The sequence below is a fragment of the Marmota monax genome, unplaced genomic scaffold, assembly GCF_021218885.2.
Source record: "Marmota monax isolate L192 unplaced genomic scaffold, Marmota_monax_Labrador192_F-V1.1 WCK01_AAM20220418_F8-fsc00008, whole genome shotgun sequence".
Lineage (NCBI taxonomy): Eukaryota > Metazoa > Chordata > Mammalia > Rodentia > Sciuridae > Marmota > Marmota monax.
Genome location: NW_026694432.1, coordinates 16,997,525 through 17,022,902, shown reverse-complemented (window position 1 = coordinate 17,022,902; position 25,378 = coordinate 16,997,525). Strand labels below are relative to the sequence as shown.

The 25,378-nt window shown below is 53.8% G+C and overlaps 1 protein-coding gene across 6 annotated transcripts; it reads left to right on the top strand.

Annotated features, from left to right (window-relative positions):
• The first annotated feature begins 12,527 nt into the window (after positions 1-12,527).
• LOC124075361 (ornithine decarboxylase-like) lies at positions 12,528-25,224 on the top strand. Of its 6 annotated transcripts, none has more exons than XM_046418896.2 (12): positions 12,535-12,881; positions 12,985-13,064; positions 13,642-13,825; positions 14,449-14,622; positions 15,117-15,289; positions 16,362-16,496; positions 17,128-17,293; positions 17,739-17,886; positions 21,561-21,661; positions 23,021-23,238; positions 23,578-23,641; positions 24,912-25,224. In XM_046418896.2, the coding sequence occupies exons 2-11, from the start codon at positions 13,054-13,056 to the stop codon at positions 23,600-23,602; spliced, it is 1,335 nt and encodes a 444-aa protein (XP_046274852.1). In that variant the 5' UTR covers positions 12,535-12,881; positions 12,985-13,053; the 3' UTR covers positions 23,603-23,641; positions 24,912-25,224. The 6 variants fall into 6 exon arrangements, with proteins under 6 accessions (XP_046274853.1, XP_046274852.1, XP_046274855.1 ...); XM_046418899.2 differs by having other exon boundaries at positions 12,536-12,881; positions 17,772-17,886; XM_046418900.2 differs by having other exon boundaries at positions 12,537-12,881; positions 17,772-17,862.
• The last annotated feature ends 154 nt before the right edge of the window (positions 25,225-25,378 follow it).

Below are 25,378 nucleotides of genomic sequence, written 5' to 3'. Positions count from 1 at the left end.
GCCCAGGGAGAAAGACGAGAGAAGAACTCATTAGGACTTGTGACTTCTGTACATCGACAGAGAAGGCAACCTGAAAACTTCAGGCTGTGCTTTGGTAACCAAGTAGGTTGACTTTTCATAGCCATCTGGGGCCAAGCTACGAAGAGCCTGACAACAGGAACAGGTGTTTGATCCATCCACCCTCCTCCCAATACGCAGACACCTTCAATAAAAAAGAACACTTGGAAAAGTCCACCCTGCCCACTGGCACAGAGAGGTAACGAGAAAGATTGTTTATCCTGGGAGAACTTACAAGCACGTCAAGCCTTCCAAGGATTTAGGTTTCGAACTTACATTTTCTTCATGGTTTGAGAAATCCTAAAGCTGCAAAATCAGTCTACTCAGTGGTCTGTGGCTGGTAATGTCCCAGGGATGCCTGGCCGAAGCCATAGAGTCTGCTCTGAGGAGTTCCAGCCTCAAACCACAAAGATGAGCTCACAATCCCAAATTACACAATGCAAAGAGTCACAGCACCTCATAGACAAATGACAGCAGATACAGAGAGCAGAAGGACCAATCCCCCACGAATCCTTGGGTGATAGAATGGGCAGATTGTGCTGAAGGAGGAGTGCAAAGAGAAACACAGAGTGGTTTGGTCAATGTGCAGGGAAGGCCATCACTCAGTGAAGGTGAGAGGTGAGTGTCACCTGGGCAGATTGGTCGCAGGAGGACAATCTGTGTGTCAGAATCACATGCCAAGCAGAGCAGAGGAAGACATTTTGTACATATTGAGAGCTCTGAAGCTTCCAATCCCAGATATTAGTCTCCTGGGCTGCTGTACCATGCACCACTGACGGGTGGCTTAAAACAACAGAAATGTATTCCCTCAGTCCTAGAGGCTGAAGTCTGATCTTGGGTGTCAGGGAAGAATCCTCTGGGGCTGGTGACCCAGACCTCCCTCAGCTTGTTCCAGCAATACTCCAATCTGCTGCAGAGGAGGGGGCAGCCACCAAGGGCTGTGTCTCTGTGCCCTCTCCTCTTTATATAAGGACAACTGGCCTTGGAGGTGGGGCCCACTCTAAATCCAGGGGGGATCTAATCTTGAGATTGTTACTGATAGCATTTGCAAAAATGCTATTTCTGAATAAAGTCCCATTCTGAGGTTCCAGTGGCGGGGACGCTCTTCCACCTCAACCTCCAAGCCCGGCTCCAGGTGGCCCCTTGGCCTCTGCAGCCTCCAGGCCTGGCCCCTCCGCGCTGCTCAGGTCCAGCCTGGCTTTATGGCATCAGTGACTGTGGCGGAGCTCGCTGCCCACACCAGGGTCACCGTGTCCACTCTCTGGGGCTCTGGAATTGCCTCTGTGCTGGTGACTCCAGCTTTCTTTCTCCATCTCCAGAGTCTGGTCACCTCCCCAGGGACGTTCCGCAGGACCCCAGCACATCTCAGCTGGGCTCCGCTTGTTCCCATCTCGGTGAAGGGCTGCTCCACTCAGCCGGAGTGTCTCTGGCCTCTCAGCACAAACCTGGGCCTTGTCCTCACTGTGACCTTCTCTCTCACCAGCAGGCCACACCATCCGTGTGGAGAGCCTGGTGGAAGCCCCTGTGTGTTCTTGGAACCCACCTGCTCAGGCTGCAGAGCACCTCTGCACCCAGCCCCTCCCACCCTCTCCAGGCCCCGCCAGCACTGCCAGGCCCAGCCCCTCAGTGGCACTCTCTAGAGCCAGAGTGACAGCCCTGATGGCCTCCCGGCTATGGTCTTGCTGTCGCTAGTGCAGCCTCTCTGCTGCCCCACAGAGCTCCCTCTAATGTGCTCTTCTGAGCCTGTTGCTCCCCTTGGAAGCCCTCCTGCGGCAGCCCACCACTCGTGGGATGAAGTCCAGTCGCCTCAGCCCAGCCACTGGCCTTCCACGAGTCTCCCTGTTCACATTCCAGGCCCATGGACACCCGCTTTGCCCAGCCGGGCATTTCTGGTAGCTCACCACCTGTGCCAGGTAACTGCCTCGGCAAGGACTGTTCCCTCTGCTGGAACGCTCTTCCCCATCTGCTTCTGCCCGAACCCCACTTGTCTGCTTGACAGCCAGCTTGGGTTCCCCAAGGGCCTTCTGCACGTGGCATCAAAGCCCTCGCCTCACCTCAGCGCCCCCTGAGCAGCCTGGGCTCCTGCCCTGGGGTCCACGCCTTGTCTTGCCCTTGTTCACCTGGCCCCTGCAGACTGTGGTCCCCTGTCCTGGCTCAGCTGGCTTCCCCAGCTTCAACCAGTGGGGGCTCAGGTGGAGCTCAGAGGGTGGGAATGAAAGAGAAGCACCCTTCTCCCCTGTCTGCCGTGGGTGGCTTCTCCTGCAGTGGCCATGGTTGACTCTGACCTCTGGGATCCAACAGCATCCCTCGTCCTTTTTGTCCCACCAGCACAAGGTGGGACTTTCCCTCAGCACTTCTGAGGGCGCAGGGGGATTATTTTAGTATCACTTCCATGCTCATGGTCACACACTTGGGGACAGAGCTGCACTCAGTGGTGTCTCTCATCTCCCTGGAGGCCCAGCCTCCCTGGGACCTCAGCAGGGGCCCTCAGTCCTCCAGGTGGCAGCAGTGTGCAGAGAATGTCCAGCCACCGGCTTCTTCCCCCCAAGGACTCTGCTTCCAGCTGCTTCCGAACCAGAGGCAGATTTATCGTGAAGCTAATGAAGCTTCAACTTCATGACATTTCACTCGCTCAAGCTTCTCTTGAGGCCCAGGGAGAGGCTCAGCAGTTTTGTATGAGTAATTTTGCATTTTGTCCCTTAAATCTTACAGAGGCCCCCCAGTCTGTACCTTCGGATTCCATCAATCCTTTCAGGGTTCCAGGGGTCTCAGGAGGAAGGCCAGGTCACTGTGGGCCTGTGGTTGAGCCAGTGGGGCCGGAGGACTTCCTGGGGGGTCAGGGCACTGATCACAGCCAGAGCTGGCCAGGCCAGAGCAGCCTGTGACATCCCTGACCTGGCTCTGCTGTGTGAGCTGCTGGCTTGACCCAGGCCACCTTCCCGCCTGGCCTTGGTTCCACTTCAGAGAAGCCAGAATGAAGATGGAATGCGGGAGGGGCCGCCTGAGCCCCAGAGGTAGCTCACCACCTGCGCCAGGCAACTGTTCTGCGCCAGGTTCCCTGTTCTTCATGTCCTCAGGCGGCTGCTTGGCCCCCTTCCTCTAAGATGCCTCACTTTCCTCAGGGAATGCCCTCTCCAGCCGGTCAGTGTGGAGGGGGTTTTCTTTCAACCAAAAGAACTTTGGCAAAAAAGCACCTGGCCCTTTCCTTTAGCCGGTTTTTGATGCTGCAGATGGAATCCACAGGAGTCAGGCTGCTGGTGCCTGAGCAGATTTGTGTAGGCCAAGAGGGGGCTTTAAGGAAACCAGGGGGGGAGCTTTGAAAAATGGAAGAATATGTTGGAAGAAGCTGGAACTGTGGACTGACTTTTTGGGTGGGAGGCACTGGGAATTGAACCCCGGTGCTGTACCCAGCACTTTGTATTTTTTATTTTGGGACAGGGTCTCGCCAAGTTGCTGAGGCTGGCCTCTTGTGATCCTCCTGCCTCAGCCTCCTGAGTAGCTGGGATTTTAGGTGTGCACCACTATGCCCGGCTTGAACTGATTTCTTTTTGATGTGGTTTGAACCAGTTTGAACTGATTTTCTCTGGTTTTGTTACCAATCACCCTGGGGTTCTTCTGCTCAATTTGGGATAGAAATCAGAAGGTGGCGAAGTAGAGCTCTTTTGGGTGTTAGCAGCTCACCTGAGGGTTCTTCTGTCCAATCGGAGATGGAAATCCTGAAGAGGCAGGTGATTCCACCCACGCAAGAGTGTGGGAGTCCAAGATCACACAGCCAAAGGGCAGGGGACTCAGGGTCAGTGTCCTACACCAAAGCCCAGATGGTGCCTGCTCTTCTGCCTTCTGCCTCACAGTCTGGCCTGTCCTTGTCCAGCCAAGCGGTCCTCTCTGGAATCCTGCCCTGCCTCAGATTCTGAACCAGAGAAATTACCAGCAAACCATTTCAGGCTCCAGCTGGAGAGATCCGGGGGTTATTTTCTGCCTCGGCTGTGATTTGTGGGCTGACTCTATTTTGCTGTGTGCACAGATCATACAAGAGTCTGGCATCTTCTCAGTTCTTTACAGAACATTAACCAGTGGCCCTTTGCTTCCTGATTCCTGGGACAGCTCAGCTATGTCTGAACACCCATTTCAGAACACCCACTGAGCCCCGGTGCCGGGTGGGAGTTACAGGGTCAGGCCATGAAACCAGGCTTTGTCCGCAGCCCTGCATGGGTGCTGACATCAGTCCTCACATCAACCCGAGAAGTTAGCACGTGTCAGTCTCCATGACAGGAAAGAAGAGACACACCAAGGTCAAGTGCACGGTGGGTGTGAACCTTGCAGTCTGGCTGAGAGTTCCTGAACTTCACCACCATGCTCCACAGAGCCATCTGAAAATTTGAACTTCAATTTCCTCATCCATAAAACAGGGACAATAATCCCTTGTTTCCCAGCTCAGGTTGGCTTGGCCCACCTGACTCTGCGCCCGCCCGAGTCAGAGCATGTTGGGTTTGCTGGTTTTGAAGTACAGGAACATACCCCAGAGAGGACAGGGTACAAGTTATGCATTGGCTGGGGCAAGGAAAGCCAGATCTGCCCCATAGGGTGTCTGTCCTCAGGCAGGGGTGGACAGGTGTGACCTCCAGCCTCCTGTGGGGTCACCCAGGAAACGGAGCCACAGCACAGAGAATTTACAGGCCCTGCCTGAGGGGGTCCCTATTCTGCTGACTGTCAAAGAAGCCCTGGTCTATGACACTGGGCTGACAAACCTGTCTCTGTGACCTTGGGTGAGTTACATCACCTCCGTGTGAGAAGGAAGAGGGGGACAGACCCGTGGGAACAGGGTCAGATAACTTGGGGTGGGTTGGGAGCCCTGTCTGCAGATTGCCATGGAAGATGTTTGCGTCCTTCTTTGGCAGTGCGTTTTTTTTTTATTTAATTTTCTTTTTTGGCCTTTTCAACTTTAAATAAAAATCATACAGCTAATAAAACAGTATTAAATAATATAAAAAGATAATGAAAATCAACAAATCTGACCGAAAGTGGTGGCGCATGCCTGTAATCCCAGCGGCTCGGGAGGCTGAGGCAGGAGGATCTTGAGTTCAAAGCCAGCCTCAGCAATTTAGCGAGGTGCTAAGCAACTCAGTGAGACCCTGTCTCTAAATAAAATACGAAATAGGGCTGGGGATGTGGCTCAGTGGTTGAGTGTCCCTGAGTTTAATCCCTGGTACCTCCCTCCCCCAAAAATCAACAGATCTGTCCCACATTCCTTATCCTCTAGATTACTGGTCTCACATTAGTCAGCACATTTGGGAGCAGCTGTACCATCTCACCCCACAGGAGCTGATGGGATCGGGCTGGAGAGGACCCTGGGCAACTGGGTTTTCCTTAGCTCCCCAGGGATTTTAAAGTGGAGCCAAGATTGAGAACCATTTTTTTTTTTTTTGAACTGGAGATCTAACCTAGGGCTTTTTATATGTAAGGCAAGCATTTTGTCACTGAGCTACATCCCAGCCAGAGAATCTATTTTTTTCTTTTTGCCCCAGAAAACTTGTTTCTTGATTTTCCTTCCTAAGTTTTCTTTTGTTCTAGTCTTTCCTGATTTATCACCTTATAAATTATTATTTTTTATTTCTTGTTATGATAATTGACTGTATTATCAGAGTCACTGAAGCAGGTAATGCGACCCCTCACCAGTGACTTAGACAACCAAGACACCTCATTATCACATGTCCAACCAGAGTTGGTTCAAGGATGTCATGGAAGATTCCAGGTCCTCCCGTTGAACCATTTGTCATTCTTGGCACTGAGTCTCTTCTCTTGTCCTTCATGGTCCACACTAATCCTGGTGGCTCGTATCTGGATGACTGTGCCAGGCTGTCCCTCCAGGTCTGACTTAGATTCGCCTCCTCTCTCAGTCCTCTCCTACTGCCTCAGAGACAGCCGCGCTTCTCCAGCAGGGTGAGAGGGCAGACTGTTCCTTCCCCCTGTGGGAGTGGACCCTGCCGGCTCTTCTGCTCACATCCCAGAGGCCCTGGGCTCCTGAACACAGAGGAGCAGCAGTGAATGGTTCAGAGTCCTGTGCATGGAAGATGCCAGGCGACTCCCTGGTGTCTGATGAACGAGTTAACCAGCCAGCAGTCTTTCCCTAGGACTCGTGTCTATGTATCATTCAAATTTCATTTATAAAATTGGAGGGGACAGATCCAATCAGTGCTTCTTAACCTATGAGTTATCATTATATATACGCACTTTTCTAGAACGAAGCACACATTTTGTTGAATTAACATAGGGTCTCTGAATGTCACAACAGATGCAAGGACTACTGGTTTTCGTCATCTCTAAAGGTCTTTCTAGACAGGTGCTATGGCACACGCCTCTCATCTCAGCTACTGGGGAGGCTGAGGCAGGAGGATTACAAGTTCAAAGCCAGCCTTAGCAACTTAGTGAGTCCCTAAGAAATTCAGTAAGACCCTGTCTCTAACATAAACACAAACAGGGCTGGGGATGTGGCTTGATGGTTCAGTGCCCCTGGGTTTGATCCCAGGTACATCCTCACACACACACATAAACACACACATACACACACATAAAAAAAGATTTTCAAAAGGGATGAACCAGGATCATATCTGCTCTCAGTGGAGGGCGCTCTGACTACCGGGTGGAGGGCAGACTGCAGGGCAAGGCAGAGGAAAAACCACTGGGGTCAATGGCCAAGATGGAGAGGAGTGGATGATCTGGGACACGGAAGAGGAAAGCCAACAAGGATCGGATGTGTCCATGGAGAGTGAGGCTGGGCACTGTGGAGGAGGCGTCCTAATGTCTCGGCTCGTGTAACAACTGGATGGTGCCGCCTTTCACTGGGAATTGAAAGTTGCCAGTAACCAAGTTGGGATGACGGTCAAGAGTTCACCTTGGGACAGGTCGATAGACTGAATGCTCCGTGCCTGGCACACAGTGGGCACTTCTCTTACTATCTGTTGCAGGTCTTCCAGGTTCAACCCCAAAGGCCCTTCTCCCCAGGTCCCCTAGGCAGACTCTCTCCTCTTGGAGCTTTTTCAAGAGACCTGCAAGAACATCACCCACCACTACCTAAGGAGGTTCTGTTGGCTCCCCTGCCTGTTTTTGACCTGGAGGCCTAGCGCCTAGTAGGTGCTCTTATAATGTTTGTTATATGGGTTAACAGGACAGAAGCTTCTCTCTGGGGTCTTGCTTTCCTGGTTTCACCATGGAAATGTTGAAAGCAGCTGGACCTCATCCTTCCTGACCTCTGGGCTTCCATGGCGTGGTAGCAGCCCGGCCGGAATGTGGACCAGGATAGGCGCCGACAAGCATTTGCAGGCCCTGAGTACAGAACAATCTCCAGTTCATTCTCTTCCCCAGCAGCTTCCAGAGGCAATTTGATGTTGCCGTGCATATTTAAGCAGGTCACGAGGGGACAGAAACTTTCTCTCTTCTTTCTAGAAGGTAACCAGAAGTCTTCCCTCTTCCCAGAGGGAAGCTGCCCAGTTGTGGGCTCTGGACACCTACTTCAGAATCCACTGCAGACTTTCCCAAGCTGGGAAAGAGATCCCAGGAAACCTCAGCCAGAGGTCTCATTTCCTCATCTATAAAATGGAAGGTGCTGGAATACTATGGAGTTAATGAATGTGCAAGCCACAGTGTCTCCTGGCCACCTTCAGAAGAGAGGGCCATTTGCGTCCATCAGGTGATGAACCCTGGTGTGGAGCATCGTCCTCTCTCCAGGCTCTGACCTCACCATGGTCATCGTGAGCTGAAATGTGAGGTGGCTGTGACATCCAACAACGGTCCCAAGGGTTCTGTGGTGTGTATGAGCCTCATTTGACCTTAACCCAGGTGAGCAGCTGTCCTTTGGCCCACTGCGGAGACCAGTCTGTGCCCTGCTCTTAGTTACTCCAAGGTGAATAGAACAGTAGTTTTCAGCCTATGTCCATAAAAGGAAAAGTACCCTAATGTTAAACCACGACACAAAGAAAAGACCACCAACTCCAATTTTAAATCAAATTAAAGCAAGCTTGTAATTTTGGCCAGGACTGTCTCTCCTGAAAACCCTGGGCCAGAGAACAGTCCCCCAGCTCTCTAGGAGCATAGTTTTATAGCACAAAAAGTTGCAAAAGGCGGGGGGGGGGGCGGCGGTGTCTTGAGAACTTACAGATAACAGGATTTTGATAAGCACAATACAAAGGCAGATAGTAGGCTAATGATCTAAATGGTTCAACATTTCAGGTTAGGGAGTAAATTTAGATCCCAACTCCAGAATTCATGAGATGCTGCTGAGGTTTCAGAGAGGGTTGTTATCCGGTTGTGGAAAGCCAGGCAGGGGTGAGTTCAAGGCACGGGCAGGCATTCCAACAAGTTTAGAAATTGTGGTAATTTATAGTAAAACAGAAATTAGCTTTTCATGACTTTGTGACGAGATGGCTCCCAATCTTAAGATGGAATTAGGCTGGGATCATCACTAAGAATGGACACGGCAGCACCCTGACCTTGTCACCTAGTCACTTGTCATAGCTTTGCCCAGGGGAACTGCCAGAGCTATGAGCCTCTGACCCTGTCCCTTGAGGCTTCAGCAGTGGGACGTCCTCTACCATGATGACAACGCAGGCCCACTCCAAGCTGACACCTAGCTGGCACCCGGAACTGGAACTGCTGTGCATCCAGATCCTCTGCCTTGATGGCTCTGTGACACTCGCTGGTTAAGGCCTTCTCTGACCAGCTACTGTGACTCTTGGACTCTGCTTTCATCCTGTCCCTTGGGCTCTTGCTTGACCCAGCATTCTGAACACCTTACCCCTTCCTTAGTCCTCTGTCACACACGCGCACATCTGTGTGTGTGACATATGATGCATGACTTGAGTGTTATGGATATTACAAAGGAATATTGGAATAGAATAAAAGAACTCGTGATTTTCAGGTGACCCGTGAGTAGTCAGTGAATACCAGCCACTGAAAATGATGTACCTTGTGAATTTATCGTTGTTCAATAAATTCTGATGTTGGGGTAAGACGCAGACGTTTGGTCTATGATGCCATAGCTCACTCAGGACACCCACACTGACCAAACCAAAGTCATCACGTTTAACCCCAGTGACCCAAGAATACAGTCGCTGGAGTGGAACCTGTGCTGTATCACAGTGAGCCCTGCCTCCTGGGTAGCTGGGATTATAGGTGTGTGCTACCTCACCCAGCTAAGAGAGAGTTTAAATGTTCTCACCAAAAAAAAAAAAAAGATAAACACTTAAGGTGATTGATATGCTGGTCCCTCTGATTTGATTACTCCACCTGTATACATGCATAGAAACACCACATCGCACCCTGTGAACAAATTCGGTTATTATGTGTCAGTTCAAAGTAAAATAAAACTTAGGGCTGGGGATGTAGCTCAGCGTTAGAGCCCTTGCTTATCCTGCACCCTGGGTTCAACCTCCAGTGCTTCGAGAAAAACAAAAAGTAAAATAAAACTTAAAAAAAAGGGGGGGGGGTGGTTAAAACTTACCCAAGTTAAAAGTACTGAGCTTAACACTGACCCTCTTTTAAGAGAAATCCAGAGGACTTGGCAGAGGAGAAGCTGGGGCCCTGGGAGGTGAAAGGATCGCCCAGAGATAGAAACCATTTCTCTGAATCAGTGGGTGGCTGTGGGGGGGGTGGTGGGGGTCTCTGTGGAAGCCACCGACTCCACCTTCCTGTTTGGACTCCCAGAGCCGAAGGACTTCTCCGGCTCATGCTTCATCTCCACCCACCTCTTTCCAGAAAGGACTCAGGAGGGCCCTAGAGGGGAGAGTCCTCCTTCCAACTCAGCCTCTTCCTGTTGTCCCTGAATGGACCTGTGAGCTCCCAGAGCCTGGGAGGTTTGGTCTCTGGAGGGTGAGAGTGTGGAGGATTGCCCCCTCCTCCTCCCTCCCTCTCTCTCTCTCTCCTCCTTCCCTCCCCCTGTGCCTTCAGGGCCACCTTGACCCTTCAGTGGGGCCACCTCGGTGTGCTGGCTGTCATCTGGCATCTGTCACTCTAATGTGACTTCTTGGAGCTTACCACCTGAGATGTCAAAGCCACAACCTAACTCAAGGTCACATATTCGGGTCACACTCCCCTGTGAGTCAATCCCAGGTCAGCACCACCTCCCAGGTCTCCTAATCCCCAGGAAGAACTGAATTTTGTGTTTAAGAATATACAGCGTTTAGAAATCAGGTGCCATCGAGCCTGCTGATCCTTCAGTGTCCTCTCTGGTCACATTCCAGCTTAGAAAGTCATCCCCCGAGAGTTTACATAGTCAATCCCATTTTCTGAAGTTTTGAATGGTTTTTTTAAAAGTATATTAGCTCTCTACACTGTCTTCCTGTGGGGTGAGGGTCTTTCCACCTCGCTCATCCCCACCCATTCTGTGGACCTGTCCTCCGGGGCGATTTGTTGAAGTCTCCTGCTCTGAGCTCCATTTCTGGTCGGGTCCCTCTGTCCCACTGATCTTTTCTGCTCTGGGTCCTTATCAGGATGTGGAGTCACAGGCTGGGTCTTGTGTTCCCTCGGCTCCCACCTCGTGATCACCCCAGGAGACGTCTGGGGCCTTCAGGCCAGCCAGCAGCGCTGCAGCGGATGTTCTGACACTGTTATCGAAAGCTTGGTCCTTGTCCCAGATGCCAATCCAACAATGAGGACACAGTTTTGAGAAAAAGGAAGAAGTTTCATCACAGCCTGTCCCAAGGCTGTGATTCTGCCCATCAGCAGGAACAGGGGGCTTTTATAGAGGTGATTCAGAGAAAATGAGATGAGGGAGGAGAGATCAGGGAGGAGAAGGTTGGGGGGAAAACACATGTGCGTTTCAAAGCTACAAGGGATATAGTCAGATCATCAAGTGAACCCCTGTTGCATGTCTATCTGGAGACACCCCAGATCCCACAGTACAGGGCTCAGTCCCCAGGTCCGACTGCTCTGCACGCCAGATGCCTGTGGCCAGCCCTAGATTATTTCACCTGTGCTTCCGACAGGCCGGCTATGAGTTGGGTTCCCACCATCCCTCCTCAGCTTAGGTGAATTTTCTGCACTGGCTCAGGTAACTCAGGGCAGCCCTTCCATTCGCCAGTTTATTATGAAGGACATTACAAGGGGCAAGGGCTGAGGAAGGCCCCGTGTGTAGGAAGGGGCTCAGCTGGAGGGAGCTCTGTCCCTTTGGATCCCCAGGGAGGCTTCCCTGCATCTCGGATGCTCACAGGCTGGTGGCCTCTGCATCCTTATTGGCCTCTCTGTGCACCCTCCTCCCCCCAGGTCAGGACGGCACCCTTCTGGAACGAGGAGGGTCTATGACCTGCTATAGGACCAGGGCAGGTCAGAGAGTCTCTTTGCGCCTGGAGGTGAGACAGAAATGGGGGGGGGGATTCAGTTTCTGTGATGGCCTGGGGAAGAAGGCCTGGCTTCTGTGGCTGGCCTCAGGGAGGGAGTTTTGAGCCAGGATCCTTGGACGAAAACCAAGACATACATACCACAATATCACACTGGCCTTTATCCAAACCCTCAACTCACATGCATTATTTCTTCTACAAATATTTACTGAGGCAAATTCTGTGCTGAATGCTCCCCCCAGTACTGGGGATTGAACCTGGAGGGCTTTCACCACTGAGCTACACCCCCAGTTCTCTTCATTATTATCTTTTATTTTAATACAGGTTCTAAATTGCTGAGGCTGGCCTCCAACTTTCGATCCTCCTGTCTTAGAGTTCTGAGTAGCTGGAATCACAGGCATGCCTGACTGCACTGGGCTCTGTGTTAAATTTCACAAGAGGACGCAGAAATGCAGAGTGGGTTCCTGTCAACCAGGCATGGCCATCTGGTGGGGAAGATTCAGATGGGCAGAATGACAAACACAAAGACCAACAGTGAGAGTGAGGTACTCTGTGCATATTATCTCATTTAATCCTTATCCTGCTCCTTGATTTTCCATTTTCCAGACAAAGAAACTGAGTCTCAGAGTAGTCAATTAACATGCCCACAGCCACACAGCTTGAGATGCTAAACCGGCTGATTTCAAGGCCATGGGCTTCCCTCTGCTGTCCTGGGGAGGCAAGGCCCCAGAGGGGGTGCAAGCGGGAGTAAGAGGGTTAGTTTCTGGCTTAAGATCCACATCTCGGTCTAGGGTTATAGCTCAATGGTAGAGCGTTTGCCTGTCATGTGTGAGACACTGGGTTCGACCTTCAGCACCACATAGAAATAAATAAATAAAGCCATTGTGTCCATCTACAACTAAAAAGTATTTAAAAAGTAAAAAGGTTCATATCTCTGCTAACCCAAGCACAGGACGACCTGGGCCCTGCCATTGTCCTCCCCACCCGCTGCCCAGGCACAGCTGGCCCCGTTGATCCACTGGAGGACCGCAGAGGACTTAGCACAGCAGTGGGTGTAGCCTGCAGAGAGTGGTAGCTGACATCCCAGCCCCAAGGTGGTGGCTCTAGTCTGGGAGGGCCAGGAGGTCACACAGAGGCAGCGGAGACTCCCACAGAAAAGTAGGGTGGGGAGGGGTGAGGACGTGACTAGCCCCCGAGCCATGATGCAGACGGGCTCAGGCTTCTATTTGCAGAAGCTTCCAGAGATACTTAAATCTGGCTGAGGGCAAGGGGCTCCATCCGGGAGAGCCTGGCTCATGCTCCAAGTGTGAGGGACCCGCTCCCCGGGAGTCGGAGGAGTTGATCTGGTCACTTCCGGGTCCTGGTTTCCACCTTCAGGAGGAAGGGTGAATAGGAATATCTCGGCTCCCTCTGTTTCGGGCCGTTGCTGATGCTCGCATATGACAAGAGAGACAGCCTGTGCACCTGCCGCGTGGGAGACCTCCTGCCTCAGAGGTTGGGACAGAGAAGGCCGGGGAATGAGGTCAGGTGGGGACAGGTGGGGAGATACATCCCCTACCCCACCTGAGATAGGGGCTGGGGTCTGTCCTTCCCACAGGGTTTCACCTGGAGTTTGGGGGCACCACTGACCTTGCTCCCTGGACTGTTCCTGAGAAAGCAGGTCACCATGGCCACAAGGTGAGTTAGGAGGGCTGCAGACAGGGAGCTGGGGCTTCTGGCCGCAGGATGACCCCACCTGAGTCCCGGGTGTCCGCGGCCAGGGTTGGCCCAGGGGCTGCTCCAGGGAGTCCGGTTCCAGTCTCAGCTCTGCTACTAACCAGCTGACCTGGGGCAAGGCCCTTCCTCCCCCTGGCCTCTAGTCCCTTTTGTCCCTTTTGGTGACATGTGGCTGTAGGACCCTACCTTCTCCCAGGTCCCAGTTCTGATGTCCTGGGAGCCAGAGGATTTTGGACTCCACACTTCTACTGAGCCTCAGTTTCTCACTTGAATGGGAGCATTAGGTGGAGGAGCCTGGGAGGGATGATAGCCCTCCCCCACTGGGAGCGCGGGCCCATGGGTCTTGCTGCCTGTACCAGGTGTGGGACGGAGGCTGGGCTGGGGCCGTGGCCCATCCATTTGGAGAAACTCACCAGGACTGTGGAGTCTTGGGGCTGAAGGTTGGCAGGGGTCAAGGACTCAGACCAGCCACTCAGGCTTCCGAGGCCAGCAGGGAGGGGGGAGGAAGAGGCCGGTCCTCAGAGCAGACCCGTTCCAGGATGCCGGGGGTGTGCCTGGAGGAGGCCTCAGCTGAAGTCTCAGGGACCAGCACCCACCTTGGGGGCCTGAAGGAGAGTCTTAGGTCCCCTGGAAGCCCATGGCCAGCGGAGCTCATCGCCCTGGGTCCTGGGGGATCCGCCCGGCAGGAAGTCCTGAGGAAGATCCAGGAGCTCTCGGATTCGGTATGGAGGGAGTCAGCAGGAGCTCAGAGGCCTCTGGCCCGTCTACAGTCAGAGGCTGGGGAGGACCAGGACAGCAGCAATGGCGGCCATGGGAGGTGGGAGTCTTGGTTGTCCCTTTGATGGGTGAGAAAAGCGGCTTCCTGCTTTGTGGCTTTGCAAGGCCATCTCACAAGTCTTTTTCCAAGGCCCCCTTCCGCTGGGGGTCTTTGATGAGCAGCTCTGCTCCGCCCAGCCTCCCTGGTCAGGGGGGACTTTACTGGGGTCAGACCCTCTAGTAGAGGTGGGAGCCTCCTTTTCCTAGCTTTGGTCCATAGAGACGTTGCCTTCTGCTCTTTTCCTTTAATGGTTAGAGAAGGCTGAGGATGTGGCTCAGCACAGAGCCTGGTCCTATCACGCCCAGGGCCTGTTTGGTCTCTGGCAGGGGGTGGGGAGGAGTTAAAAGACCCGGGTTCAACTCCTCCGTGTTGTGTACTTGCTCTCTGACCTCGAGCCAGGGTCTTCCCTTTTCACAGTCTTCCTTTCTCCATCTGAAAGAGGAAAGCACCAGCCTTTCATAGAGCTGAGGGGATTATGCGAGATTAGCGGCTACCCAGCCTTCTCTCCCTGGGTCCTTGCCCCAACAGGTCCACCGAGATCCCTTCATGGTGGCTGACCTGGACATGCTGGCCAGCCGCCACGCCACTTTCCGCCAGGCCCTTCCACGAGTCTGGCCCTTCTATGCGGTGAAGTGCAACAGCAGCCCTTGGGTGCTGTGCGTCCTGGCTGCCCTGGGCACAGGCTTTGACTGTGCCAGCCAGGTGAGCCTGTGTCCACACCCTCCACGGGGCTGTGTGACTAAGGTGGGCAGCCCGCTAGGGAATGGGGGAGCACAGCCTTCAAGCCTCAGAGCACACTCCTGTCCTGGTACAGCCAGCTGACCTTTCTGACCCTCAGTTTCTTCCTCTGGCCAAATGTGGTGGTGGGCGCCTGTAATCCTAGCAACCTAGGAGGCTGAGGCAGGAAGATTTCACAAGTTTGAGGCCAGCCTAGGCAACTTAGCAAGACCTTGTCTCAAAATGAAAAATAAAAAGGGCTGGGGACGTGGCTCAGTGGTAAAGTGCTCCTGGGTTCAACCCCTAGTACCAAAAATAAAATAAAATAAAGAGGCCAACTCTTAATTTCCCAGTGGAGTGCTTGGTAGGTAGCAGGGTTTCAATCAAGGGCAGCTCCATTTGCTCAGGCCAATCTTCCTGTCTCCAAAGAGTAGAGGGTCAGCAAGGTAACCCCCAACTCCGGCTTTCACCCATGCCAGGTGGAGCTGGAGCAAGTGCTGAGCCTGGGTGTAGCCCCCTCACGCATCATCTTTGCCAATCCTTGCAAGGCCAGTGCCCACATTCAGTATGCAGCCCATCGGGGGGTGAAGCTCCTGACCTTTGACAGCGAGGAGGAGCTGACCAAGGTGGCCAAGCACCACCCTGAGGCCAGGTGAGCAAGCGTAAGAATTGGGGTCAGTAGGTCAATGCTTTCCCTGGTGCACATTGGTATCAATTGCTTTTGTCTGCCCAGACACTAGACAGAGCCTGGCACAAGGACATCTGACCCATGACGTCAAAGAAAAAGTACTCACATGGGCTGGGGGCGTGGCTCAGTGGTAGAGCACTCGCCTTGCCTGTGTGAGGCTGTGAGTTCAGTCCCCACCACTGGGTGCGGGGGAGGAAAAATTACTCACACGGAGTGAGACAGGGCTCTCTTCTCAGAGGCATGGGTCTCATGCTATGTAGTCTTGAGAAAGTTAAAAACAGCATACTACAGGGACACAGCCACATTCATGTTTATAGCAGCATAATTCACAATAGGTAAACTGTGGAACCAACCTAGATGCCCTTCAATAGATGAATGGATTAAAAAATGTGGCATATATACACAATGGAATATTACTCAGCAATAAAAGAGAATAAAATCATGGCACTTGCAGGTAAATGGATAGCATTGGAGAAGATAATGCTAAGTGAAGTTAGCCAATCCCAACGAAACAAATGCCGAATGTTCTCTCTGATATAAGGAGGATGACTCATAGTGGGGTAGGGAGAGGGAGCATGGGAGGAATAGACGAACTCTAGATAGGGCAGAGGGGTGGGAGGAGAAGGGAGGGGGCAGGGGGTTAGCCATGATGGTGGAATGTGATGGACATCATTATCCAAAGTACATGTATGAAGACACCAATTGGTGTGAATATACTTTATATACAAACAGAGATATGAAATGTTTGTGCTCTATATGTGTAATAAGAATTGTGATGCATTCCGCTGTCATGTATTTAAAAAATAAAATCAATTAAGAATTGGAAAAAACCCATCTCTGGTTCTGCAGAAGGTGTGTTTACGATTTTATCCTTTTCCTGCTCGTTCTTGCCTGGCAGGAGTCCAAGTTCACTCTCTCTGTCTCAGAGGCTGGATAATCAGGGGAGCAGGCGGGGGTGCGGTGGAGGGGGGTGGGTAAAGAAGGCCTCGGGGTTCACGTGCCTAAACTCTCCTGCCATCCCTCCTGCCTGCCCCAGGCTGGTCCTCCGGATATTGGCCGAGGACAGCAAGAGCAGATTCCCCCTGAACACCAAGTTTGGTGCCAGCCTGGAGGCCTGTGGACACCTGCTCACGAGAGCCGGAGACCTGGGGCTGGCTGTGGTCGGAGTCAGGTGAGTGAGCAGTAGCCTTCCATGACGGGGAGGCGGGAGTCCTGGTGCCCCCCTGAGCCCTTTACTTAATGCACATGCTGGGCCAGTGGTGGCCTCTCTGGCCCCCAGTGGCCTTTACCCCTGGGTTCAATTCCCAGCACTACAAAAAGCAAAATAAGATAAAAAAGGAAAGATTGCATCAAACGTGATTTGTCTGGGTTACTTTATGTTTTGGTGCCCCCTCCTTAAATGTATCACCTGAGGAAATGGCTCCACCCTTTCTGGCCCTGATTACTCAGCCTGCCTTCTGGGAGGCACTAGGAGTCAAGCTTCTGACGACAGACCCTCCAAGACCCTGCAATGGAGGCACTGGGAGGGGCAGCTGGGGGTGACACAGTCCCCAACTCCAAGATCGTCATTTGGGGCGTGTGCACCCCCAGGACACCCTGTGCATATCTCGGGTTGCACATTCCCTGGGTACCCACCTGGGCCCGTGTAGAGGGGCACTCTGAGGTGTCAGACCCGTGCTGGCCTCTGTTCTTCACCTGCGTCCCGGCAGCTGGGCAGGTGTTTCTGAATGCGTCGCTCTTCATGCTGACCCTTGGATTTCCATCTGTGTGTCTCCCATGCTACCTGCCACGGTGGTGCTCAGCTTCCACGTGGGCTCCGATTGCCAGACCCCCCAGAGCTTCGCCCAGGCCATTGCTGACTGCCGCCGCGTGTTCGAGATGGGCCGCGGGGCCGGCTACCACATGAGCCTCCTGGATCTCGGAGGGGGCTTCCCTGGAGCCGAGGGCTCTGAGCCTGTGTTTGAGGAGGTGCGAGAGATGGCCCCGGGAACTGGGAGGGAGCCTGGTGTCCCAGTCTGGGGTGAGCCCGGTGTTTTGGGGGCTCTGTGCACACCTGGGGTCCGTCTGTGTTCAGAGCCCTTTGCCTGACTGCGCATGTGCTACCTGCTGTGTCTCTCTTGGAACACCTTCACTGCTGTCCCTGGCTGGGCTGCAGTCGGGTAGAAGTTTGCAATCCCCAGACCAGGGAACATTCTCCTTCTCCTGTCGGTTGATTTAAATGCTCTGAACTCCCACTTCTCAGGGTGCCTTTACCTCTCTTGCTGGGTGCCTTTGCCCTTCTGGGTCCTACCTGCTCCCTCCTCAGTAAACCTCTCCACATCCCTGTCACTGTCACTGGGGCAGAGGGAAACGGAGCATGCTAAGCCCACTGTATAGGTACTGGCCACAGGAGAGGCTGAGTCTGTCCCTGCAGATGGCGAGTGTCATCAATGCTGCCCTGGCCCAGGACTTTCCCGAGGACACTGGTGTCGAGGTCATTGCGGAGCCTGGACGCTTCTACATGGCATCTGTCTGCACAGCCGCTGTCAACATCATTGGCAAGAAGGCGGTGCTGGGGCCCGGTGGGTGGGCCTGGAGGGCGCTGGGTGGGGAGGCCACAGGCCAGGCATCCCCAGGCCCTGGGCAGAGGATGGGCAGCTGGGCTAGGCTTTGCCCCTGGCGCGTAATCAGCAGGAAACCAGATTTGAATTGGGCTTGGAAAAAACCCCATAGTGTCACTAATTTCTTGTTCTCAAATAGACTGTGAAGTCCAGAATGAAGACAAAAGGTCTTTTCTTCCTCAATAGCCCATAAATTTATGCTGCATTTATAAAGTTAGTCACAGACTACAGCTCAGGTCCCAGGCACCCTTGTAATGTATACCCTGTAACTAAGCCTAGTAAGTTCTCCTGCCTCCCTCCCCCCCCCCCCCCCCCCCCCCCCCCCCCCCCCCCCCCCCCCCCTCCCTCCCCCCCCCCTCTCCTTCTCCCCCCTCCTCTCCTCCCTCCCTCCCTCCTCCCTCCCTCCCCCTTCCTCTCCCCTCCCCCTCCCTCCCTCCTCCCTCCCTCCTCCTTCCCTCTTCCCTCCCTCCTCCCTCCCTCCCTCCCCCTTCCCCTCCCCTCCCTCCCTCCTCCTTCCCTCTTCCCTCCCTCCTCCCTCCCTCCCTCCTCCTTCCCTCTTCCCTCCCTCCTCCCTCCCTCCCCCTCCCTCCCTCCTCCCTCCCTCCCTCCTCCCTCCCCCCCCCTCCCCCCTCCCTCCCTCCTCCTTCCCTCTTCCCTCCCTCCCCCCCCTCCCCTCCATCCCCCCTCCCTCCCCCCTCCCTCCCCCTCCCTCCCTCCTCCCTCCCTCCCTCCTCCCTCCCCCTCCCTCCCCCTCCCTCCCTCCTCCTTCCCTCCTCCCTCCCTCCTCCTTCCCTCCTCCCTCCCCCCTCCTCCCTCCCTCCTCCCTCCTCCCTCCCTCCTCCCTCCTCCCTCCCTCCCTCCTCCCTCCCCCTCCCTCCCTCCTCCTTCCCTCTTCCCTCCCTCCTCCCTCCCTCCCTCCTCCCTCCCCTCCGTCCCCCCTCCCTCCTCCCTCCCTCCTCCTTCCCTCTTCCCTCCCTCCCCTCCCTCCCCTCCGTCCCCCCTCCCTCCTCCCTCCTCCCTCCCTCCTCCCTCCTCCCTCCCTCCCTCCTCCCTCCCCCTCCCTCCCTCCTCCCTCCCTCCCTCCTCCCTCCCCCTCCCTCCCCCTCCCTCCCTCCCCCTCCCTCCCTTTCTTCCTTTCTTCCTGTTCTTTTCCAGGGCTAGGGATGCACAAGCTAGGCAGGCCCTCTACCACTGAGTTACTTAGAGCTGCAGCCCCAGGCTAGTAAATTCTTTAAGCCAGTGAAAAGGTACCAATTCACAGAACCAAAAACAAAGCAAGTGTACCCAATTCTCACGAGTAAATCAGCAGTATTCTAAATATCCTGAGGATTCTGGCCCAGAGGGTGACAAAGCCTTTTCACCGTGAGGTCCGTCTACCACTGGAGGGTCTTTCCATTGTCCATCTGTTTTGTAGATGAGAATGAGGTGGTTTGCTGTTCTCACAGAACTAACTAGAACCGCAATTTCATGATGAAATAGAGAACATGACTAGATCCAATCCACTGTGGCTTGGTGGAAATTGACCTGTCACTGTTTACAAATCTCTTTAATCCCCTTCCATATCCTTTTGACAAATGATTGGCCACCGCTTCGACACCCCAAGGCAGTCATGTCAAACAATCTCATTTCGTTGCAGAATGTCTCAGTCAAGAATATTATAGGCAAAGTGGTGCACGCCTATAATTCTAGCAGTTGGGGAGGCCGAGGCAGGAGGATCACAAGTTCAAAGCCAGCCTTAGCAACTTAGTGAGGCCCTAAGCAACTTAATGAGACCCTGTCTCTAAATAAAAAATAAAAAGGGCTGGGGATGTGGCTCAGTGGTAAAGCTCCCCTGGGTTCAATCTCCAGTACCACCACCACCAACAACAACAAAAGTTATAAGATGAAGCATATGATTTCAGCCTTCATTTCACCAAAGTCTGTTCTAGATATTTGGAACTGGTTATTTATGTCCACAATAGAAAGAGCTGCCAACTAGCATGGATCAATGATGTGTGAATTACATATTTTATCTCATTTTCGCTCAATGATCCTGTGGGGTGGCTTTGGGTCATTCCCATTAAACAGGTGGAGATGTTGAGGCACAGAGAGGGGAAGGCCTTGTGCATGGCGGCACAGCCAGCGTGTGGCACGATGGGGCCCCAGGTCCGTCTGACTCCAGCAGGGGCTGTCAAGCCTCGGGGCAGTCATGATGAACTATCCTGAACTGATTCAGGGTCCGTGGGCTGGGCCTGGGGCTGGGGAGAGAAGCTCAGTAACAGCAGCTGAAGAAAGGGGAGGAGCAAAGGGTGACGGACAGCAGCGAGAAGTTGGAGCAGGAAACTTGGGGAGAGAAAGTCAATATTCAGAAAGACCCAAGCATCTAAGTGGTAACTGAAATGCCCCAGTGTTACAGAAATAAGTGTAAAATTCTGAGTTTAAATCCAAGAAGCAATGTGCTGAGTGCAGTCTACTGACTGCAAAGAACCTGGTTTGTTTGGAGGTCATGTCCAGAGGACCTGGGGGTCAGCAACTAGGGAGAAAGCTGCCATAGCTTTACATTAGCGATATCATTAGAGGCAGGGAGCTTAGATGGAGGGAGGTGAGAATCATGTAGCAGTCGGTGCTGGCTAGAGGTGGGCACTGTTTTAAAATGTAGGCAGATTTGTAAGACATAGACTCAGAAACAGCTGTCCTGAAGGGAGAACTTCACACATGTGGGACAGCACCACAGCTGGTCAGGAGGCAGAAGGAGAAAGTGAACGGTGAGGGCAGAGGTCTTCACTGTGGCTTTGAGGGAAGGAATGGGCGGGGCTGGCACACAGTGCAGGCTGGCTTAGGACTGGCCAGGCTCTGGGATGAGAACCAGGGGAAAGGGCAGGAGTCCTTTGCTGTTGCCAAGAATGAGCTCTTTGGGGGATGACTAATCCCTCAGGCATGAGCAGGGCCCCAGAGGCCAGAGCACCAAGAACACACAGATCAAAATCACGGTCATCCAGGCAGCCCTGCCAGGAAGGAAAGAGACAAGTCAGCCCACCACGAGGAGCAACCAGAACAGGACAGTCAGCCAGGTGTAGCTGTGCAACCCGGAGGCTGAGGCAGGAGGATGGCAATTGAGTGAGACCTTGCTTCAAAGTAGAAAATACAAAGGGCTAGGGGGTAGCTCAGCCCCTGGGGCTAACCCCTGGTGCTGCAAAACAAAACAAATGGAATCACACAAAGGCCCGTGGCTCCCTCTTCTGCCCCCACTCAGCAGGTGCTCAGGCACCTGGTCCAAGGCCAAGGACTTGGGATCTGTGACCCGGGATGAATTCCAGCCCCGCCACCTTCCCCTGTGGACTTCTGGCAAGACTTAGTTTCCCTGCTGTAAAGGATGGTTGTGCCTGCTCAGGGTGTGGTGAAGCATGTTATGCCCAGGACAGTTCCTGAGCTGTAGGGCACATGCTCTGCTGGGAGGAGCAAGGGCCGTGGGTGCCCAGGGACAGGCCCTGGCCATGCACGGAAGAGGATCAGGGAAACTTCCTGGGGCAGGGGACAGGAGTTATCCAGCTCTGGGCAGAGGGGCTGGGCCTCTCCCAAGGGTGCTGGGGCTCCTGTGTGGAGAGTCAGTAGTGACACCAGCCAAGCACCCTCAGTCCTGCCATTCCCGCTCCCAGGGGGCCACCGGAGGCTGCTCTACTACCTCAACGAGGGCCAGTATGGCTCCTTCCGCATCTTCCTCAGGGAGCCCACCCCCAGGACGCCCATCGTGGTGAAGGTAAGGGGGCCCTTGTGTGACTCGGGCTCTTCCCAGACCCTGAGACCACTAGGTCCAGGCTCCTGCCCTGAGGGGGGTGGTGAAGGATCTCAGATAGAACCTGGTTCTACAACTTACCACACCAGGAGTATGTGTAGGGACCTGGTGTCCACCTCTGTGTGCTTCCTAGAGGGGCCTGACCATCTGCACCTGTGCAGGTACCTGGGCGCCCAGGTGCGTGGGTCTGTGGAGGCTGCACATCTGGGTGTGCAACCCTGGGTGCTTCCGCGTGTATCTCCGTGTGCACTCTGTGGATAAGTGTGTATTTCCAGAACACTTGAATGTTGAGGTACAGGAGACCTCAAAGTAATGGTTCTCAAACTGCTTCACATTAGCGCCACCTGCAAAGCTTTAGAGGCCCCAGTGTGCAGGCCATGCCCTCAGACCCTTTAAATCAGCATTTCTCAGGGACCGGGAGCCTGGCATCAGTCTTTGTTAAGACCCCTGGGGTGGCTCCAGTGTTAACACTGAGGCTCGATGTCTAAGGGACTAGTGGGTAAAATCTTTGCATGCTGCAGTTGGAAAACTGCCTTCCCAAACAAGTCTGCATTTGTGGATTGGCAGGGCGGGGATGTGTCCCTGCATAGAACATAAGCTCCTCGAGGGCAGGTGTTAAAGAAAAGACCACCGACTCTAATTTGAAATCAAATTAAAGCAAGCTTGTGATTCTGACTAGCTGGGTCTGTCCCTCTCCCCAAATCCGTGGGTTAGAAGACAACCCCGCGCTCTCTAGGAGCACAGTTTTATAGCACAAAAAGTTGCAAAAGAGGGGTGTCTTGAGAACTTACAGATAACAGGATTTTGACAAGCATAATACAAAGGCAGGTAGTAGGTTAGTGGTCTTAATGGTTCAGCACTTAGGAGTAAGGGAGTAAGTGTAGATCCCAACATCAGATTTATGAGGTGCCATTAGGATTTTAGAGAGGGGTGTTATCTAGTCAGGGAAAACCAGGCAGGAGTGAGTTCAAGGCCCGGGCAGGCATTCCAAGCAAGTTTAAAACATCAAAATATGGCCAGGCCACATAGAAATCCTAATATTTTACAGAAAACAGAAATGAATCTTGTTTAACTTTTGACAAGATGGCTCTGATCTTAAGAGGAAACTAGGCTGGGTTCATCACAGGGTCTTCCTTTAGGTCGGTGTGCATCCCAGAGGCTGCCGGGCGCAGAGTAGCCGCCCCATCATGGTTCCTAGTGTTGAATGACAGTGTCCTTGCTGGTTATTGCCACTTGCGCCCAGGGGCGTATCCTGGGCCTGGGGAGCGGGTCGGGTGGGGTGCACTCTTGCCTCTCTGACCCTCTCACCCTTGTTCCCTGTAGGAGTTCCTCTCGGAGCCCCACCTCTTCCCCTGCACCCTCTACGGCCCCACCTGTGATGCCTTTGACAGGCTGTCCTTGGAGGAGGTGTGGCTGCCCGAGCTGGACGTGGGCGACTGGCTCATCTTCCCCTCCGTGGGCGCCTACACGTGCTCCATGAGCTCCACCTTCAACGGCTTCCCTCCCGCCTATGTCTGCTATGCCACCGGCCCCCAGCTCAGGTGCCTGGAGGAGGAGGTTGGGGGGAGGGACAGTGGGGGACTCTGCCAGGGCCTGAGCCTGGCACAGGGAGGCTTTCTTTCCCTCGTCAGTCCTGGCAGAGCCCAGTGTGTCTGATGGCTTGGACACTGGCCTCTGCCTATGGGTTTGACCTGTCTTAGACTCTCCCCCATCAAGTCCAAGGTTCCAGCAGCCCAGACCCTACTCACTCTCCAGATGACCCTCCCCACCTGCCTCAGCTGACTCACAGCCCCTGCCCTGAGGCCCTTGCTCTGCCCAGCCTAGGGCTGGTCCCTGAGGAGGTGGAGGGACTGACTCTGAGTGACATCACATTTTCACAGGAGCCTGCTGGAGATGGCACCTTAGGCCCCTGTGTGGCTGCAATGGAGTGGCTCCAGATGCCTGGTGAGCCCAGGCGGGGGTGGGGAGGGGACAGCTGGGGTGGGGGTGTTTCTGGAGGAAGCAGAGGCCTGGCTGCTTCCAGGAGCCTTGGTTTTTTATTTTTATTATTATTTTTTTGTTTGTTTTTTGTTGTTGTTTTGGTGGGGCTGGGTGGAACCCAGGGCCTCCTGCTAGGCAGGTGCTCTATCACTGCACCACCCCCCAGCCCTGAGATGGGCATTTTTAAGGTCCAAGATGTTCCCCTGCAGCAGGCCTGAGGCCCAGGCTGCTCCCTGGGCCCGCCCCTCCCTGCTCCTGCCCCACCGTGGGTCCTGGGTGGGCTGAGGAACCTGCCCAGCACAACGCACGTGCCCTGCAGTGAGGCCCAGGGCGCTGAGAGGACCCTGGGTTTCTTTCCTTCCTCCTTCTGGCCCCTGAGCCGCTGCTGAAAGGGTTTACATGGACTGGAGATGCCTCCCCCAGGGCGTGAGAGCTCTGGCTTTGTCATCAGACTGGCCTGGAGTCAATCCAGTCTCCACCATGAGCTGACATATGGTCAGAGCCTCAGTTTCCCCTTCTGTGAAAGGAGAATAGTAGTTTCGCTCTCACAGGGATGTTGAGAGAATTAAGGAAGACAATGTCAATCCTCCCAAGGACCATTCATGTCCAGGGCCCGGCCTCTGGCTGGGCAGGGCCTTCCAAAGACTACCCACCGCCCCACAGTCTGGGCAACCTCAGAGGGCATGGGTAGCACCTGGCCACACAGCTGATGGACCAGGCCAGAGCTGCCTCAGACCTGGCCTCGACCTCAGAGGACCCTCAGATTGGAAGTTTGGATGCATGAGGTGTGGCCACAGATGATTCTAAAGTAGAGCAGATGCTAGTGCCACCCCGGACACTTTTCAATGTTAAAATTAATATTTGGGGCCAGGAGTGGTGGCTCACACCTGTAATCCCAGCAGCTCAGGAGTCTGAGGGAGGAGGACTGAAAGTTCCAGACCAACCTCAGCAATTTAATGAGGCCCCGAGCAACTTAACAAGATCCTGTCTCAAAATAAACAATTGAAAAGGGCTGGGGATGTGGCTCAGTGGTTAAGTGCCCCTGGTTCATTTTCTGGTACCAAAATAAATAAACAGTATTTGGGTTTTTAAGCTTAAAAAATATGTATGCTGCAGGGAAGGACACTGGCAGAGGGGAGGGTAGGAATGTCAGGATGCCCACCCTGCAGTGAGAGAGGGGGGTGGGCCAGGGTGTCCCCCAGCTCGCCTGAGGAGAGCCTTCTTGGACCCACAGCCTCTGAAGACAGTTCTCCTGCTAGAGTCGGTGCCACCAGTCCTGCCATTGCCACCTCAGCCTGGTCAAGGCCAGAAGTCCTTCTTGGGCTGAAGAGCATTCATCCCCTGAACCTGAGGACAAGGTGGGCGGTGGACGCCTCCCATGGGAGCTGGAGGGACCCGAGAGCCTGCCGGACACTGTGTTTCTCACTTGGTTCTCCTTGGGGCCTTCAAATTGGGTGTGGAAATGTCCACCTCTAACCCTCAGAGGTGTTTGGAAGTACAGATATAAGTGGGCTTTAGGGAAAATATAAAGCTGTATTCTGGTGCAAGAGATGGTTGGTGTGTTTTGTTTGCCCTGTGGGTGCTGTCCTGAGGGATTGCGGATAATGATCCATCCATCCACCTGCCCATCCATCATCCATCCATCCATCCATCCATCCATCCATCATCCATCCATCATATACCAATCCATTTATCACCCAT